We start from the raw sequence: 18742 nt of genomic DNA, 5'->3' as shown, positions 1-18742 counted from the left end.
CAGTATATTATTCACATATGCAATCCAGAAAGTGTTTTTTTTTTTTTTTTTTTTGCTTAAGCTTAGTAAAGTTTTACAGTTAGAAGATTGCTAAATGTTTGGTGAAAAAAGGAGCAGAATTTTGTTTGAGTACTGCGTAGTACGACTTCACAATGCAAACAACCAACCTATGACTATTGTAGCGGCCGTCATAACTGATGACCACTCCCTTCTTCGTGCAGTCTGGAAGAGTGCTGAGAAGATACTTGGCCAACCCCTGGGAGGTCTGGATGATGACCAGATCATTCATGGCAGCGTAACCGGGGCCCATCACTCCTCGGAGACCTGAAACCGGAATTTAGAAGCAATACCTGTGGTCACGGACAAGAGGCCTACAACCAGCTTAAAACTAACTCCACCTACTATAAACGTGTTCTGTTATAGACATCAAAAAGCGAACAGGCATTTGTGTGCAACGAACTTTGGAAACAAAGTGTTCACTGCTTCTGTATACAATTTTCTTACAGTGGTAGTTTCCCAGCAGGCTTTATTTAAACAGTACATAGAGAATTATAGTAATTTGACGATATTCAGCAAATGATTACCGTAAAATACCGGGCAAGCGCCCACTCAAAATTTAGATAATTGCGAAAAAATGTGGGATGGGCGCTTGTCCGGTCATCAATTTTACATATAAATGTACTGTGCATATTTTTTCATATCTTAGAAATTTGGATATGGGCGCTTAATGGGGAATGGGCGGATGCGCGGTACTCTACAGTAGGTAAGCAAACCGACATCACAAACTTTTAGCTCCAGGTTGAAACATAACAATTTCGTTAGCTTCCCTGAATTTTAGAGAAGGATAAAATGGTACAATAGTGATAAGTGATTTATTTGCACAGAAAACGAGTGTGAATCCAGCAGAGTACCAGGCAACGCAGAGAGGTTAAAAACCCTTACACGAAATGTGCCTGCTTGCCCACTGCCGTATAGGTAAAGTAAACAAGGCGAAAGCACAAAATTATTGAACATGATGGTGGTAGTTGATGGCGATCACAGATGCTGACGACAAATGGTGATGACTGATGGTGATGGATGATAAGTGAAAGAGTCAATCAAGGCAAACCCAAAGACCTGGCAAAGATTCCGCAAAGATACTGGAACTCTTCTCGTGATTCGGGTAGGGGACTACAATCAGCCAGTGGGATGGAGAGAAGGTCCCTAGTTGCTGTCGGCAGCAGGGAGTTGCTGTGGTGGACTGTCCTGCCCCAAAGAGGCTAGGGCTGAACCGTCCTTCTGCTGACATGCACGGCGGTGGAAAGGCGGGATCCGGAAAGCGACCCATCGAGCAGACGGCACGGTACACAAACACCGTCAATCCTTGCCCCTGCTCAAGAGGACACTAGCCGAGAGCTCTTTGTCGTCCAGGGTGGGACCCAGCTGTTCTACCTAAGGTCCGACCGCACATAGTATGCAATGCATGGCGCTGAACACTCTCTAGCCGTTCAATAGGTGTTGTTGAGGAGGAGACCAAACTGCGCAGCAGTATCCTGTACCAACAAAGGCAGAACTAGGGCTGTGTAAAGTGTCTGCAGCGCTGCAAGTCCAATAGGTCTCGTTACGCAAGAGATGAAGCCAAGTGTTCTCCGTGCCTTCGCAACAACGTTGGCAATATGTATAAAGAAGTCTAGATTTCGTGAAAATGCGACACCCAAGATGGACAGGTGGACTGGGGCAACCAGCGTAGTGCCACCTATAATGTAAACAGGACTGTTGTACTTTTTGCTGATTGAGAAGCGCATCACGCTACTCTTGGACAAACTTATGCAAAGATGTTGGGGATCATCATCCAAGTCTCAATCTCTTCAGGGTAGTGCTGAAGATGATGTACGTCAGATAGGGATGAGACTGAGGCTAGAATCAATGTGTCATCTGCATACAGCACAAGAAAGCACCTGTCACTCCGTGGCATGTCGTTCACATAAAGCAGAAACCGTGCCAGACCAAGGACCGAACCTTGTGGCACTCCAGACAAGATGGCCATTTTTGGAGACCTTGCACCATTATACACAGCTTGCTGGCTGCGGTGTTGAAGGAAACCTGACAGCCAAGCAAATAAGCAACCCCACATATTCGCATGGGTCATCCTTTCAAGCAGAAGGTTTATGTTGAGGGAATCAAACGTATTGCTTAGGTTCAGCTGGACTAAATCCGTTCTGGTTCGGTTATTCCTATTTTCGCTGATGAAATCAATAAATGTTGCCAGTGCTGATTTACACCTGTGTCCACTTCGGAATCCGTATTCACTTTCCGGGAGGTAGCCGAACTCTTCCAGATGGTTGCGAAAATGGCAGTTCACTACCCGCTCGAATGTTCGGCAAACAAGAAGGGTTGATTGACACAGAACCTAACTGCTCTGGGTCATCCATTGGCTTCCCCTTTCCCCTGTGCAGCAGAGTGATTAAAGCTCGTCACCTTGTTTCTGGGACAATGCCGTTGTCAAACAGCCCCTACATCACCTTCGAGGAAGTCAGCAGCATATGCGAACTACACTTTTTGACACCCTAATTCAGATCAACACACCACGCACCAGAACTATAATACTGAAAATAATGGCCAGGTCGTCATAGAAACAAAGAAGGGGGAGAGAAGACACGCTACCAATCTGTAAAACCTCATCTCACTATAAACGCCACGACCCGATTTAAGGTGGCCCAAACATCTACAGTTCTTTGAAAAGTATGACCACATGTTCTCACCAGCAGTTCCGAAGGTGAGTCGGTCCAGAAGCAAGTGCTGTAACTGGTCAACATCCCCGGTCTTGTGCAAGTTCTCGATCTGCTTCCTCGTCTTTTCGTTCTGCAAGAAAAGAAAAAATTACCTTGCCGTTTAGCTTTTCCGAAGATTAAAGGAACTCTGCTACATCTTCAGCTTAACAGCCAAACACATATGCTGCCTCTTGACCATGCACGCACTGCATAGTACGAAGAAGCGTGCAACAAGCTGGAGTCTAACACGTATACTTTTTAGCCCGTATAAAGCCTTGTATACCCCGTTTCACCTTACGATAAGACCACAGAGGATGCTACCAATGCAGCGTGAGTGCCACGTGACCTTCGGAAAGGGCATGGCGACGCGCGGATTAGTCACTTGGTACGTTCACGGTGCTGCACCGGCTGGGACGGCTCTTCACATCCACTGCAGTCCATCGTATGGTAAAACGAAGTATTAAAACCATTCTTTATTTTCTTTGGTTCATATCTGACTTACATGGTTAAAAAGAAGCAAAGCAAGCAGAAGACTTTAGAGATTTGATGAGAAATTTAAGTATTTGTAAGGAGCTGGGAGGTTACTGAAGTTCTGCCACAAAAGAGTTGTTTACAACGACAAAGCAAATACCACAAAGTGGCACAGTCGATGCTTATGTCAAAGCTTCAAGCTAACGAAGAGAACCACAGAGAGCGACAATTGATCAAACAGGATTTCAGAGACATCCTCAAATGCAGTTATTTATACCCAGGGAATAGGCATATGATGACCTTTAGCCATCAGTTTTCTTGCCCCTTTGTCATATGTACCACACCTCTTTTTTATATATGTGTCCTTAGGGCTGGCATTACATCTAAGCAAAGGACACATGCAAGTCCCTTACGTGCCACTGTCAAGGCAATGTCCGAGTGACAGCTCAGATAACATTTACTTGTCCCCGCCATGCAACAAGTCTCACATGTCTGCACATGAACAAGCCTTAAATTGCTCGTGCACTAACAAATAAAACCCCAGACAATGGGCCAGCCCTTGGCAAACAGATTTCTGCTTGAGTGAGTTTATTCACATCTGTGGGGAAGCCCTCGCAAAGGCCATAAAGTGATAAGAGATATGTGTATAAGGCCGGCTGCTCTCTCTGCAGATTTTCTTTGTACTTTTTTCCGGCGAGCGTAACTGAGGGAGGTGTCATATCTTAAGAGCCTGCGTAAAATGAATAGTACTACGACACTGACAACGCGCCCAATAACGAAATAAAAATGAATCCGGGACCTTATCAGACGCTGTAGCCAGACCGCGCAATGCATACGCGGAAGACACAAAGTTAGCATTTTTTTCTTTTTCTCCCTTTTAACATATATACAGCCACGTCTCATTGATATGGACACCTCCGTTACCCCCAAATATCATTCATGATGCGAGCTCTCCATATTAATGAGACAAAAATGCACGAATTTATCCGGTTTGTCTCGGAACATTTTGTCTATATAGTGGGGTACCCATATTAACAAGGTCTACATTAACGAGTCATGACTGTAGGTAACTGGATACCACCTCCCTGTTTTGTGCACGGTGATTACTCAACATCACATCACAATGAAATGGAGGTTTCCTTATAAAACAGGTGACTCAATATCTGATAAATTGTAAGGTCAGTGCCCCTCCAAATTCTTATCTTGAAGCAATGGGCACATTTAAGGGCCATCAGTTAAAGGGCTTGTTATCAAGCACTGTCCTCCATTTGACACTGGAGAACTAAAGTCCAGGAGTCAATGTTTTTTTATGAAAGCTAGGTTACAACAGCAGCCAAGTTATACCTGGTTGTTACAAACTTTTGCACAAAGTGGAAGAATGTCTGTCGCACAGACTTGGAGACTATGCTGACTGTAGAAGCACAGAAGAGCCAATGAACCTTGCTCCAGAAGTACCTCCAGATTGTCTAAGCTCTGTTCAGTATGCACTTATCTCTGCTAAGTGCCTCTAGCTTCAAAGTGACGAAAGATTCTCTTAAGATATGTAATAGTGCATACTCCTGTGCACAACTGTGCAGGAGCAATTCTGAGCACCTTTGACATTTTATCTTTTATACATAGTAAAAGAAATCGTTCAAGTATGGTAAGCATAAACCATGAGTCCATGACAATGTAAAATACACTTTAAAATGTCAACGAAAAAAACAATATATATATATATATATTTTTTTTGAGACAGCATTAATGTGATGCTAGTTGAGTATCTGCTTGCGTAGTGGTTAGTATAATGTGGATAGTCATAATGCATAGCCTGCTGAGGTTGCAGATATTTTCCATGACTATATGAGCAAATGCTACTCTAAGGGCTACCAATCTTGTTAGCCTGGGAACGATCCTTTATACCAGGCGTGGCCAGGCTGGCCTGGCCTAAGAGCCGCAAACAAAACCACGGAACTTCTAAGAGCTGCGGGGGGGGGGGCAAACTTGACTTTTGTTTAGAGTCTGACTGCACGTATGGGGGCACAAGGCTGTGCGACTGTACGTATGGGAGTACAAGGCTGTCAAACTGCAAGATGCAGTGTGCTTTATTCTGAAATCCTTTTTTTTTTCCGGGGGAAACGCGAAAAGGGGCGAAAGGGGGGGGGGGGGGGGGTGTCCCCTTAGGAGCGATCCGCGAGCCGCACTTGGACCAGCAAAGAGCCGTATGCGGCTCGCGAGCCGCGGTTTGGCCACCCCTGCTTTATACTATCATGACTTGTTGGGTTCTGTGTGAGTTGATGCCAGTGAAATCGCCGAAGTGATAAGAAAACTAAAACCAAAATTTTCGAGTGGTGTGGATGCCATACGGAGTTTTATTATCAAAGGATGCAGTGAACTGTTCATTCCCAATCTGAAACGCATTTTTGAACTTTTACTCACTTCAAGCCCAGTTATGTCGCTTTGTAAAAAAATTGGTGATTGTTCCTATTTTAAAGAGTGGTGACGTCACTATAGTTATAGGGTGGTTTTATTTGAAATTGAACACGGATGTAGGGGTGGGTACTTTGATTTGCTTTAAAAAATTATATATCTTAACCCCATTTCCACAACAAAAAATTAAAAAAAAAAAAACTTTTTTTATTTATTCATTTTTTTTTACAAAACATTTGAGGTAGAGCAAGGTGAAATGCTACATTTAGGGTGCTCAATTTTTGTACTCAGTTCTGTTGGTTATTTTAAATAAGTAAAAATGAAAACACTCACAGTAATTTTTCTCGTATATGTATGACACATAACCTTTTTTTCCATTAAACTAAACTGCTTTGTCATATTTCATGCAAGAAATAAAAAATGCCAAACATTGCATCTTTGACATTTGGTGACATACATGGAACCTTGTATCTTAGAACTCATTACACATTTCGTTTCTTTAATGGTTTACGTCTGTCGGCCTATATAAGTGCTATTGACTGATATCACTTTAGTCTAATTTAATGCCATGAAATAATTTATATAAATTTAGAATTTCATCAAAACGTGAATTTAGCCATAATTTGAGCCCGCATTATTAAATAATATTATTTTTTATTTCTTCCTTATTTTTCTATATTGTTCCCAATGACGTTAACTTTTAGTGCGCAAAATTGAAGTTTCCCCCTTTTTCTTGTAGAAACGCCCAAACATAGGCATACGCAGCCGAATCAGCAAAAGGCTAGTTTCGCAAGTTGGCTTTACTGCAAAGATTTTTAACCTTGAAATGCTAAGGACACGGGGGGTCGGGAAACGTGTTCGGGAGGGGAAGGGGCGATGGAAAGTGGTGGTGGAGACGGGGGAGGGGAGAGATAAGTGTGGTAGTGCTCCCATTAGGAAAAATTGCCTGCCCCTACCCCTCCGCTGTTCTAACGCTATTGGCAACGTATATTTCTTTTCTTTTTTTTATGAGGGAGGGGTGGAGGGACATCTTAAGACACTTGAGTAAGGCTGCATCTTTTTTATCTCAGTTAGTATATATAACATTTCTTTATCTCTCATCTCGTCCGTTTCAACTGAATGCGACTTCTAGTTTGCCCTACTTTCTTTTCAGCGGTGACTGTTAGAATTTTCTGTTATACACCGAGAACCTTTGGGGAGATGTGTTGGTCCACCTCCAGGAATTCCTTCCTTAAAGGACAACTCCGGTCAATATTTTTTTAATTTGGGATTACGAGTAAGGCAGTATCTCTGAATTACAAGGTGTAATTTTTTTCAATATTGTGCATAGTTTTATAGATATCACGGCTCAAAGTTTGGTTTCGGGTGCCTATGGCAAAACCGAAACTATCTACTAGAGGGATGGCAACACTGATCAGCCATATGGCCACAACATGACGTCATGTTGGCACTGCGGTATGCGGTACAACCGATCAACCGCAGCTCCGCTGCGACGTGACGTCACAAGGGTGCTGCGTCAGTGTTCCTTGACTATAAGCTAACCCACTTGCCGGCCGCTAATAACACCTGGTCGCATCTTTAAAATATTATATTTCGGCCGTGACCATATTTGGTGCCACTAAAGCGACACCAGTCAATTTATTTTGGTTTTGTTTTCGACCTGAGTTGCCCTTTTAACGTTGCTGAGCAAATGTCATGCTTGGAAACTACACTTGGGCACAAACTTGAGCTCAACTTACTGGAGGAGTTTTCAGCCAGGCCTGCAATGCGATTCTGGGAAAGCACGTTAGTATGCCTCATCACAGCAGCGCTGTGAGAGGGCAAGGTTGACCACTGTAGATCCACATCGAGGTGCTTTTTCACAAAGCAAAAGTGCTCACTTCGACACATCTCTTTTAATGTTGACCATCGTTCGGCTTAAGCCTGCAGAGGACTGGGAGGTGCAGGGTGCCACTGCATCTCCCAAACACAAAGCATTTTAAGGCTAAAAAAAACTTTGCAATAACGACAGATGGTGAAACTACCCTCTCGTCGATTTGGGTACATGTACCAGTGTTTGGGCATTTCTACAAGAAAATAAAACAGAAAAGGGGGAAACTTTGATTGTTCACACAGAAGGTTCACATCATTGGGAACGACACAAAGAGAAATAAAGAAGAAAAAAAATTCCCTCTGTTTAATAACGGGGGCTCAAATTATGGCTAAATTTACTTTTCGATGAAATTTAAAAATTCATATGAATTATTTAGTGACAATAGACTAAACTAGAGTGGTAGCAGTCGATAGCACATGCATATAGGCCTACAGACACGGCAATTAATGAGCAAAATGTGTAATCAATTCTAAGATACAAGGCTCCATCCAATATGTCTACAAAACTTTGAAGAAGCAATGTTTGGCATATTTTTTTTTTATTTCTGACATGAAATATGACAAAGCAAGTTTAGTTTAGTAGACAAAATAGGCCCTGCAGCATACAAGAAAAATTACTGTGAGTGTTTTCACTTTTACATATTTATAACAACCCACAGAGCTGGGTACGAAATCAAGCAGCCTAAAAGTAGCATTCCACTTTGCTCCACTTCAAAATTTAAATGAAGAAAAAAAGTTTTTCTAAAAACTTTTTAAAAGCGGGTTTGTTCATTCTGGAAATGGGGCTATAATGGAAATGGGCCTATCTTAGAATATGCATGTTCAGTGTGGGATCCTCATTTCCTCAACTTGTCCTCAAAAATTGAACGCATACAAATAGAGCTTCGTGCTTTGCTACCATTAAATATACCTTCCGGTCAAGCGTCACCAAACTTAAAGAGCAACTAGGTTGGAACTTGCTGGCTTTAGACGGAAATGTTTGCGAACAAAACTTTTCAAAAGTATTTTTCTACAACACACGCATTAACAAGGATAAGTATCTTCATAGTCCAGATTACGTTTCCTCGAGGGTAGGTCATTCACCTAAAATAAAATAAATTAGATGTAGAATTTAATTTTTTAAACACTCCTTTTTTCCAAAAAACACTCATGAGTGGAATGCCCTTTCTGAACTAGTGGTGACAGAAACCTCAGATGCCAGCTTTTCTTTTCTCCTCTCCTACCAGACCTATAAGTCTCCTCAGTGTGCTATATCCTGTATTGAGTTTTCTTAGAGTTATAGTTGTATTGTGTTTTCTTTTAGGTTATTACTTTGTACTGTGCTTGCTGATTGCATTCCTTCTCTTTTTTTTGTGACAGTTCTTTAAAATTTTTTATTGCATTTTTTTGTGTATTGGTGCTTTCAAGCACTAAGTTTTACTTGTGTTTAACAAGTGTGATGCAACCATTTCTTATGTAATTAAACCCCCCTACTGTAATGCCTTCTAAGCAATGTAAGTACTGTAAAAATAATTTTTTTTAAAAATTTCTATACCCTGTTTCACGATAACTTGGCAAACTGTGGAGGCTACAGCCCTCGTGACCCGATAAGAGCATCGGAGCGAGGTATGTGACACCACGTCCCAGAGCGTGTGTGCCACTGCACCAAGGAACCGGCTTTCGTCCACTCGCCAAGAGTCGTCTGCTGTGAAACCAACCAACTACAGGTAAACGTCCACCGCCAAAACATTGCCATCCGCTAGAGTAGCGAGCTCTTCGGGAACAGTTCACGAGACAATCATTGACTCAATTAACCCACTAACCTGCGGTGGGTGCTATACCAGGGCGATGTTTTGAGCGGAAGCGGTCGATTACACGGCTGCGGTTGCCAGCGGCCACGGCGCCACCAGGGGAAAAAAATCAGGAGGATACGGATGTGGCATCGCATTTTTATTTAAATATAACTGAAACTCACAAGTTTGTCCCTTTGTGTCCTTTCTGTTCATGTTTATGTTCTAGCTGACAGTCATGCCTAATATGAAGCTCATAAATTTGTCAATATTTATTCCTTATTTTTTATACATTCTCGATAGAGGTGGAATCGCACAAGTTCAATTGCCATTAAAAGAAAAAAATCATAGAACTCGTTTTTGTCACAGGCAACGCTGTTACTGCATGAGTAATGAGGCCTTTGTGGCCTCGACCATGGAGTGTTATCACGTGACTTGCTCCAACGCTCTTATTGCGTTGCGGGGGCCGCAGCTTCCGCAGTACGCCAAGTTATCGTGTATCGGAGTATAGTTAAAAACTCGCAAACTCCACAGAATATTTTACGCAGAATATGTGAGCAAAAACTTTATAAGCAGTAAAATGAAAGCACATTGCCTTCTTGGCACATGCACTACTACGAAATGCAGAAGAAAAAAGTTATAAAATTACTAGATTACTTATCGCCAACGCAAGCGCAGTCTAATCTACATGAATGCCTCCTTCCACACCGCAACGGAGAGTCCCCCCCCCTCCGAAAGAGATAGACGCTATCTCCGCTTTCTCTCCTTGCACGTCACAGAGGGGCAATATGACGACCCTCGCCTAGAACAGGCTGATACGCCTACACCGAGAATGCACTCCTTGGGCAGATTTTCGCCTCCACCGATATTTATTCTCTATGCGAACAATGGAAGAACAAGAGACTCCTTTGCACCCAAGCTGCTAATGAAGCAAGAGTCGGGTGATACCGACTGCAAATGCTGGTCACTGCACGCGGCCTGAAGCAGGTCTGGACAGATTTTTCAAAATGTCACAAGTATCGTTCCATGTTTTTGGAGTTTACTTTTCCTCACAGATGTGGTCGTTTTTCGGTATTCATTTGTTGGTGTCGAACAAAAAAAATCGGGGCTCACAATGAAGAAAATAGGGAACAAGATTGCGATTCTCCAACCTCCAAGGAACATACGCCTGACCCAAATACGAAGGTCTAGTCTCGAGTTATTATTCCCATCACATATTACCCTGCAATTTCAGGCCTACTTCAGTAACAGAGAATCCACCCCCCCTCAATCCTTTTTAATCTCCTTACCTCTATTTTCACATTCCAAATCGGCGACATGTCAGCAATGCGAAATGTCATTCGTTGAACGGAGTTTACGCAACCACAGAAATTTTATAAAAAGAGGTTGCCAGTATTTCCTAATTTACTTTTCTTTTTTCTGCAAATACCGGGCCACACACATTTAAAATATGATATTTTATGCAGAGCAGACTACAAGACGATTTACTTATTGCAAATCATTCATTATGATGCAACGAGACAAATTTTGTGAATAACAGGTTAGATCAAATATGATTTCTGAGTGATACAAGCCTCTTCGTGCACTAATAAAGCAGGCATCTCTCAAGCAGTGCTATGTATGAAAATTTGTTTACATGCAAAATTAGCCCCACGTGCAAACTATAAAGAATATAGACGACCGTAATATCTCGAGATGTCCCAACCCTCAAAGACAACCGACCCTTCTTTTTGGCACAATTTGCTATTTTTCCAAAACACTGAAAGATAGCCCACTTCTAGTAATTACAGAGCCCTAGCCACCTCGGCGGAAATGACGTTATTTAGCCAAGACGGGAGCGAACATTGCTGACAGGGAAGGAGTCTTCTTTGGTTCACCGCCCCTCCCCGGAATTACAAGTAGTTTCGCAAATCACAAAATCTAAAATTACCATTCTTTTTCCAACCTTTTTTGGTTGCAAATAAAGTTAGTTTACTCCTTATTTTCACCCGATTTGCTTTCAATTTTAAGTGGGCTATCGCTGGGGCGGTGCTTCTCCAGCTATCATCATCATTGTCTGTGACATCACGGGTAGGACTGACTGGGACAGACTACATAGCCCTTGGATCCCTCAGCTCGTTGGCTCGCTTCATGCACTGCTTCGGTAACTCGCAGCAAAACCTGTTTCAAGCGTTGTGTTTATTTGGTGAAGTGATATTTTAGTAGGACATTTTACCGAAGCTTCAAACCATGGCACACGTAGTCGTGCTAACAGACACTCTTGGCGCTGAGGTGTCAAACCGCTGGGTTGGTGGTGTTCTGTTCTCTACGCCAGTACAAAAAGCTGGATGATAAAAATAGAATATCCAGCGCTTTACCCCACTACAACATCTACCACGGCAAATATGGTGTGTATTTTATTATGATTCGGACAAAATAAAACTGAGAAAGGTAAGTCTCATCAAATTGGAAATAGGAAAGCGAAATTCGAGAACCTCTCACGTGCAGGGGCGGATGCAGGAATTTCCTGAGGGGGGGTCAGGTGTTGGTCAGCGCACCATATGTTTAGGAACCCCCTCCCCCTCTCCTTCCTTTTACGTCCTAAAATTTACACAAGCAGAAATCAAGAGGGGGGTCAGGACATCCGGACCCCCCCTCTAAATCCCCCCCTGCTCACGTGTCTAGTAAACACTTCAGTAAAAACGACTCCGTGTATCCTGTTGGTTCCAATGTGTCCTGTGACTGCTAGTCTCCTATTAGCTCCAAGTTGATTCCTTTTTGAATTTCCTGAACCAGTAAACAAACATTACCCCATAACACCTAGCCAGAAGAAGTGGTGGCTGGCTTCCGGAGTCGTTTCAATTAAATCCCTGCTTATTCACCCGGTCGACGTAAATTGTGCAAGACTCCATAGCGATCCAGGACCTAAATCCAGTAAGTCGGCGACACTTCAGCGTCCCAAAAGATGAGGTATATGCCTTCTATAAATTATTCATGTTTGTGTGTTTCATTTTGCGGACCCAAATGCACATAATGCGCTTCTCAGCGAGCGAATTTAAATTTGTAAAAACTTCTTAGTCAAAATTATATAGAACAAATGGATCAATCCCCTGAATTTGCCGGGCCATGTCCGACAATTTAAGAATTTATGAAAATTATTGCTTTTCTTTTGAGCAGAAGTCGCGATATGACAAACTTCTTTGACACATATTCGATGAGAGAGGGGCTAAGCATCAGCTGCTGAGGTGCATTTGCTTGTTAGCAAGTGTTGAGTCACACTTGGATAGAAGCGTCGGTATCGGTAAGTTCAATGTAGCTTAAAAAAGTGTGCGGCGCTTTGCAACACAACTGTGCATGCGTACAGTTAAGAAGGCAGCACGTCATTTACTCTAGTGAATGCAAAACCTTTTTCTACAGCAGCCTCCCCAGGTTCAAAAAAAAACAAAAAGCAGTGAGGCTGCAAATAGCCCTGACACACACCACACAAGCTGTAATGTGAAGCTCCAGGCTTGTTTTTGAACATTTGAAAGTTGTTTTTTTAATATAACAAGCAACTTGGAGGCACTGTTATTCATTAGAGATCTCACTCACAAAAAGGTCATATGTGTATCTTCAACAAATAAACTGTTTTTAATTGGCATAGATACGAACTAACAAGGGCACTCCATCGTCTGCATGCATCCTACTAGTTCCATCATCGGATGCCCACGATGTGGCGCCACCAAAACATCTTGTCGCCAATAGTGCAGGAAATATGGTATGTTCGAGGAAGCTGGTGGTCAAAAGTTTCCAAACTGTGCCATTGGATCCAGCTATTTGCTGTTATGTGAGCTTCCGATAACACTACCGGGGGCTCGGCCTGAATCCCTGGGCTGCCCAGACCTTGTTTGTTAAAGATAGTGGAGATAACCAATCGCTTCTGCATGGGTGTTGCTTTTTTTTTTTCTTTCTATTTCTGGGTTGCTGTGTTGACTACCTGTATCACTAGGGTCAGGGTTTGTTCTGCACAGCTCTGAATTCTGTTTCTTGTTTCACCATCTTATGCAAAAATATTTAAACAAACATAGGCAGAAAGTTCTCAATTTCCCGGGGGCGGGGGAAAGGCTTGCCCGCCCCCTCCCGCGGACGTCTCTTGAAAGAGACGTCCCAGATGTGTGCAGTCCCCTGGATAACGTAGGATAAGCATGCTGACAGCACGATACGTAGAGAAAGGTCTGCTTTTGTGACCCTATAATTTAGCGGTCATTGCAGTCGTGATCACTGAATTACGTGGTTCAAGTGCACTGACCTTAATGAATTGTTTTAACGTTTGGGAAAACAAAATGGGGCTTACAAAACGTATTATGTCATCTACTCCCATAGGCAGCAGGTCCGCTAGAGGTGCCACTGTCGTCATTTGCAACTACTTCCAATGGCTTTCGAAGGAATTTCCAGCACTCGCCTGTATCGCATTTGTTAATACTGCATAGGGTCTTCGAACAGGACGGCGCGAATAGTCAGAAAAATTTATCCACTCACCAGCTCTGGTTACTTAGTGACTAGAGCTGGTTAGTCAATAAATTTCTATTTGTCCACTGGGCACCAGCTATCGATATGTGCGGGCATCAAGGCGCACGGATGAGACTAATGAGACTAACAAGTACCATCACCTCCGGAACCCAGGGGTTCCGGAGGTGATGGTACTTGTTTTTCCGAAGAGCTCGGGAGGGGGAGGGGGGGGGGAGGGGGGGGAGAGAACCCCAGAGCCCCCCCCACCCCCCCGTCATCGGCGCATTAAAAAAGAAAAAAAAAAGCGTGCCTGTTTAGCAATTATGAAGAAAATAGCGCAAAAAAACAAGGAAGGAAGGGCGAGGTAGACAGGAAGGGCGCTAGGTCCTGTTTAGCAAGTTTATTAGATGATTCTCCTGGTGATTATGATCAAATCAGGACGGGTGGCTGGAGCACATGAGTTTGAACAGAAATAACAATGAAGTTTTAAAATCAAGTGTGCTCTGCTTGCGCTGCAATTTTCTTAAAAAAGAAGAGAAAAAAAATACATTTTCTAAAGGCACCTGTTTCATTGCCATTCTGCTAGTTATGGATTACCTTAAAATGCTTCCTGGTGTTTGCGTCTACGATAATTATGCCGATTACACGGATAGTCCGAAGCGGTCTATCGACGCGGAGGAATTACTGGCATAGTTCCAGAAACGAGCTACCTTACACTCGAGCGGCTCGGCGGCGACCGCCGCGTAATCGTATATCGCCCTATCGTCTCCTTGAAGGCGATACTTAGCCGACGTCAATGTCAAATCTCGCTTAACGGCGAAACGGCCAAAGAAAGAAAACAAAACCCCACCGCAACACCAACTCGATCATATTCAAAGAGCTTGCCGACTTTGGAGTGGAAACACTGCAGCGCGGCGCACAACGCAACGTTAACTACAATTCTGCAATTGTTCAGAAAATTAAAGCCGTATTTTTTTTTTTTTTTTTTAAGTGAATTATGTTTGCAGCGTGTACCACCGTACGGATGCATGAATTACACGGGTGGATGAGATCTACTAAATATTCGCAATGGAGACAATCTGTTTACCTTGTCCCATAGCAGCCACTCTGTAACCTTCTGCGCTACGTTTTGGCAGGCCATTGCTTCTTACTCCGGTTGGTTGGCTTCCTACCTGCGGAGAAAACACTGACCAACTGACGTGCTCGCACTGCTCGCACTGCTCGCACGCGGCAAACTGCAAAGCGCTCGTAGAGTAGATAGAGGCAGTAGAGCAGCTGCTGAGCGAGGAAGCGGCGTTCTGGGATGCTGCTACACAGATATCAACAGCCCCCGCGTCGGATTGCGTTTGGTTCCCGTCCTAGGAGCTGCTGCCATCTCTGAACGGTAGTGGGAGACAGATGAGGGAGTAGTTTATGTGCTACTCGCTTGATGGCGCGAGGGAGGCTTGAAGTTCCTGAAGAGCCCGGATTTGACAGAGGGAGGAATTCAAACCCCGTTGGGGGGTTCCACGTGACGTATTTCCGGCAATGTCTTGCGAATCGCTCAAATTAAATTTTTCTTTTATTGGCGAGTTTGTTTTGTTTGACCGGTCAGAGTATCGTTTTACAAAATTAATTCTAGAGAAGATTGAGGGCGCAGGTGAGCTGGTGACTATCAGGCAACGTACTAAAACCAGAGACACAGAAACAAAAAGGAATCTACACAACACCCTATGAGACGGTGTTGCGTACATTCTTTTTGTTTCCTTGTCTCCGATTTTATTATGTACCACATTAACCAGTTGTTTCGGCGAAAACTAAAAAAAAAAAAAAAAAAAAAAAAACAGCTGATTAAAAAAAAAACTTTTTTCGGGAAAACAAATTTTAGTCACGGCGGACATCAGAATTTTAGGAGAAAATCGTACTAATGAACTAAGTAGTTACCTAAACTTGACTGTAGACAGTGGCAGGTTAAGAACCCAGGGCGAGGGAAAGGCAGGCAGGGAAGGGGAAAGCAGATGGAATGCTGTAGAGCAGGACACATCCCCCTCTCTCCAGCATTCCGCCTGCTTCCTCTTCCCCAGCTTTTCTTTCCCTCCCCCTAGGTTCTTGACCTGTCACCGACTATAATTAACATTTAACTAGCGAAAATGAACGCATGGTTCCAATTATAAGCTTGCTGAGGATCATCGAAAGCCACTGAACCAACCCATTCCCCCCCCCCCCCCCCCCCCCCCCCCCCCACCGAAAAAAAAATTAAAACGCTTTATGTGGACACGTTTTTATGTTTTGATTTCCTATCGGAGCGCACCTAAGCTCCAGCGGCCCTGTCGCCCCTCCACGCCACCCCCCCCCCCCCCCCCCCCCCCCCCCGCACCAGCCCCCTTGTCCTTTTTCCCGTTATTACAAGGCCCTTAAAGCTTTTTCAACATATTAATACAGACATCTGAAACAGTAACCTAGACTGCAAGTCACAATAACTTATTTTCTTCCCCCTAAGTTAGTGAAGTGTCAAACTTGGTCTGAGGCTGAAAGGCTCTAGTTGTTACACTGAAAACGCGACGTCAGATGTTGTACTATGGAGAAATATAGGCCATTACAGCTGGTTCCTGACGGGTTACAACAAGTATGATGTTTTGAAAACAATGCTTGTCAAATGCGCCAGAAAAAAAAATAGACATTGGCGAATTTTGTAATACAGCATGTCACGTCACCCTACAGGAGAGCGCGGGAAAATTTGAATATTGGTTTTGGCGCCACATTCGTTTGGCGTTTTCTCTATGGCCATTTTTAATGTAGAGATAATAAATAGCGTGACGGGAAAAGTAAACCTTGGGTATTCCGAAAATATGCCTAGACAAACCGCCTGAGCATTAAGAACAATACGAAAGTTCTTGTAGGTTGAGCCGTTTTAACGAGCAGGTTGAGCGAGGGATCTTGGAGGTGTGTTTGATTCGACCCGGATATTTGACATTCAGGTAAATAGGATGGTTCACTTGTCTCTGCGGACGTTAGGTGCCGCACCTTGACTAGGGCTGCTATACTCCAGACAAAGTGAGAGTCAGCGCTGACTATCTTTCGGAGAGTCGCTCATACACTCCCATGACTCTTTTGCGATAGGATTCGGGGGACTCTTCATAAAAGGAGGGTCCCCACAACTCTTGTTAGAGAGTCACGGGGATTACCAGGAAGGAGTCGTGTGCCTCTTTTTCTCCGTTGGATAAGAGTCGTTAAAGAGTCGCAGTTGACTACGTCACCTGGAGTCGCCCATGCACTACCATGACTCCAGTGTGATGAGAGTCGCAGGACTCTTTTTAAAATAAGAGTCAAGTGACTACAAACTGGAGTCGTGGAGGAGTCAAATCTGTAGCGCGCAAGGACCCCCCGCAGGGAGTCGTGGCGACTCTCTTTAAAAAAAGAGTCGAGGGACTCTACAAACTGGAGTCGATTCTGCGGCGCGCCAATACCCCCCAAAAGGAAGCCATAGTGACCCTTTTTTTTTTAAGAGTGTATAGCGAAAGAGCTGAAAATGTCGTCCGCATTTTTTGCTTAGTTCCATTCGTTAATTAGGTCTCAGCTAGAGTGCGCTTTAGTTGTATGGAACGGGATTTTGAAAACTAAGTCCTCGAGTGTCGAAAGAGTTAAAAATAAATTTATTTTCATCGTTTCCATCACGATTTTTATACTTTCGCTAAATATTACTCAGAATCACTCCCTAACGTTAATAACTGAGTAAACTTGCCTTAGTTTTTCTTTCTAGTCAATGGCTGTCGCCAAAAAAAGTCGAGAAATATGAGCCTCGTTCCGCCCCTCAACTCGGAGCCAGAACAAGCGATCACGTGTCCTGTGCCTATCCTACAACGCCAAGCCTGTAGAGTAAAATCATATTTATTCAAAATCAGTTAAGAAAAATAAACTGTCTCACGAGCACTCCACATTTTCAGCGTCAACCGAGCCTTGAAATTAGAAATTATTCGAGAACATTGACATGCGATAATCATTGACAAGCTCATCTAGCTTGGCTAGCAAAATCGAGTAAAAAAATATTTATGCAAAATCAATTACAAGAAAAAAAAAAAAAAAAAAAAAAACGCCGCTCAAGCACGCCGAACCCAGCCGTGAAATTCGAAATTATTCTGGAACATTGAAATGCGGTAATCTTTGACACGCTCATCTAGCTTGGCTAGCAGAATTATAACAACCAACGAGTTTAATATCTGGAAACAAATAAGTTACTATCGCGCTTCCCGCTTCCGCAAGGAAAGCCACCGGACACAACCTCGCTGGGATACGATTTCCAGTTTCGCTAGCCTTTTGCTGCAGTTTTCCAGCGTGCTGTAGTGGCTGTAGACACGTTTTCTACTCGTTCGTCGTCATTCGCCGAAGAACTTATAAGTTTTTTGATACTCTGTGTATTGTTGAGACTTGCCGTTGTGAACACGTGGAAAATTTTACGAAAGCGCAGTGTCGCAGGGAAAAGGCACCCCTCGTCGAAAGCAAGGGTCTGCAGGCGGCGTGTTCAAAGCTTCCTTGACATGCCAAAGTGCCGCGTCTTTGTGCCTTCGCGCGCTTGGATACCGACCAAGAATCGACGCCGTGTGGATGTGTTTTGCGAATGCAATGTGCTTGAGACCAGACTTGTACACGTTACTGAAAAATAGTAAGGAATTACATATACAATTACTCAAGGCTAAATTGTAATTTATTACAATTACAATTACCCTATTGTAGAAGTAACTAACCGTTACTCCAAAAAGTAATCCGTTACTCTCGTGGCGTTACTTTTGACCAGGGACTCAAACCGTAACCGTAACCGAAACCGAAAACCGTTTAGGAACGAAATTTTTTCTGTAACCATAACCGGAACGAACCCGTTATTTGATATTTATAAAACCGTAACCGGAACCGGAACCGTAAATTATTCACCGGTAACCGGTTTTAACCAATATTAACCGAAAAATAAACTATTAGTTTTTCTGAAGTATGACCTGGAGGAGGGATCTTAAATTGTTGTGGCCATTTGAC

General features: G+C 43.4%; 1 protein-coding gene across 1 annotated transcript in view; it reads right to left on the bottom strand.

Annotated features, from left to right (window-relative positions):
• LOC115321374 (phosphoglucomutase-2) overlaps positions 1–15129 on the bottom strand; it is a 60899-nt gene extending 45770 nt beyond the window's left edge. The window contains exons 1-3 of the mRNA XM_029981584.4: positions 14826–15129; positions 2742–2841; positions 168–324 (exon numbers count right to left, since the gene is read on the bottom strand). Coding sequence (XP_029837444.2) covers positions 168–324; positions 2742–2841; positions 14826–14879 — 311 coding nt within the window. The 5' untranslated portion in view covers positions 14880–15129. The remainder of the gene's footprint in view (positions 1–167; positions 325–2741; positions 2842–14825) is intronic.
• Between the last annotated feature and the right edge of the window lie 3613 nt (positions 15130–18742).

The sequence above is a fragment of the Ixodes scapularis genome, unplaced genomic scaffold (genome assembly GCF_016920785.2).
Source record: "Ixodes scapularis isolate PalLabHiFi unplaced genomic scaffold, ASM1692078v2 PGA_scaffold13__105_contigs__length_92229423, whole genome shotgun sequence".
Lineage (NCBI taxonomy): Eukaryota > Metazoa > Arthropoda > Arachnida > Ixodida > Ixodidae > Ixodes > Ixodes scapularis.
Note: the sequence above shows the minus strand (reverse complement) of the source record. Positions and strands in the feature narration are given on the sequence as shown.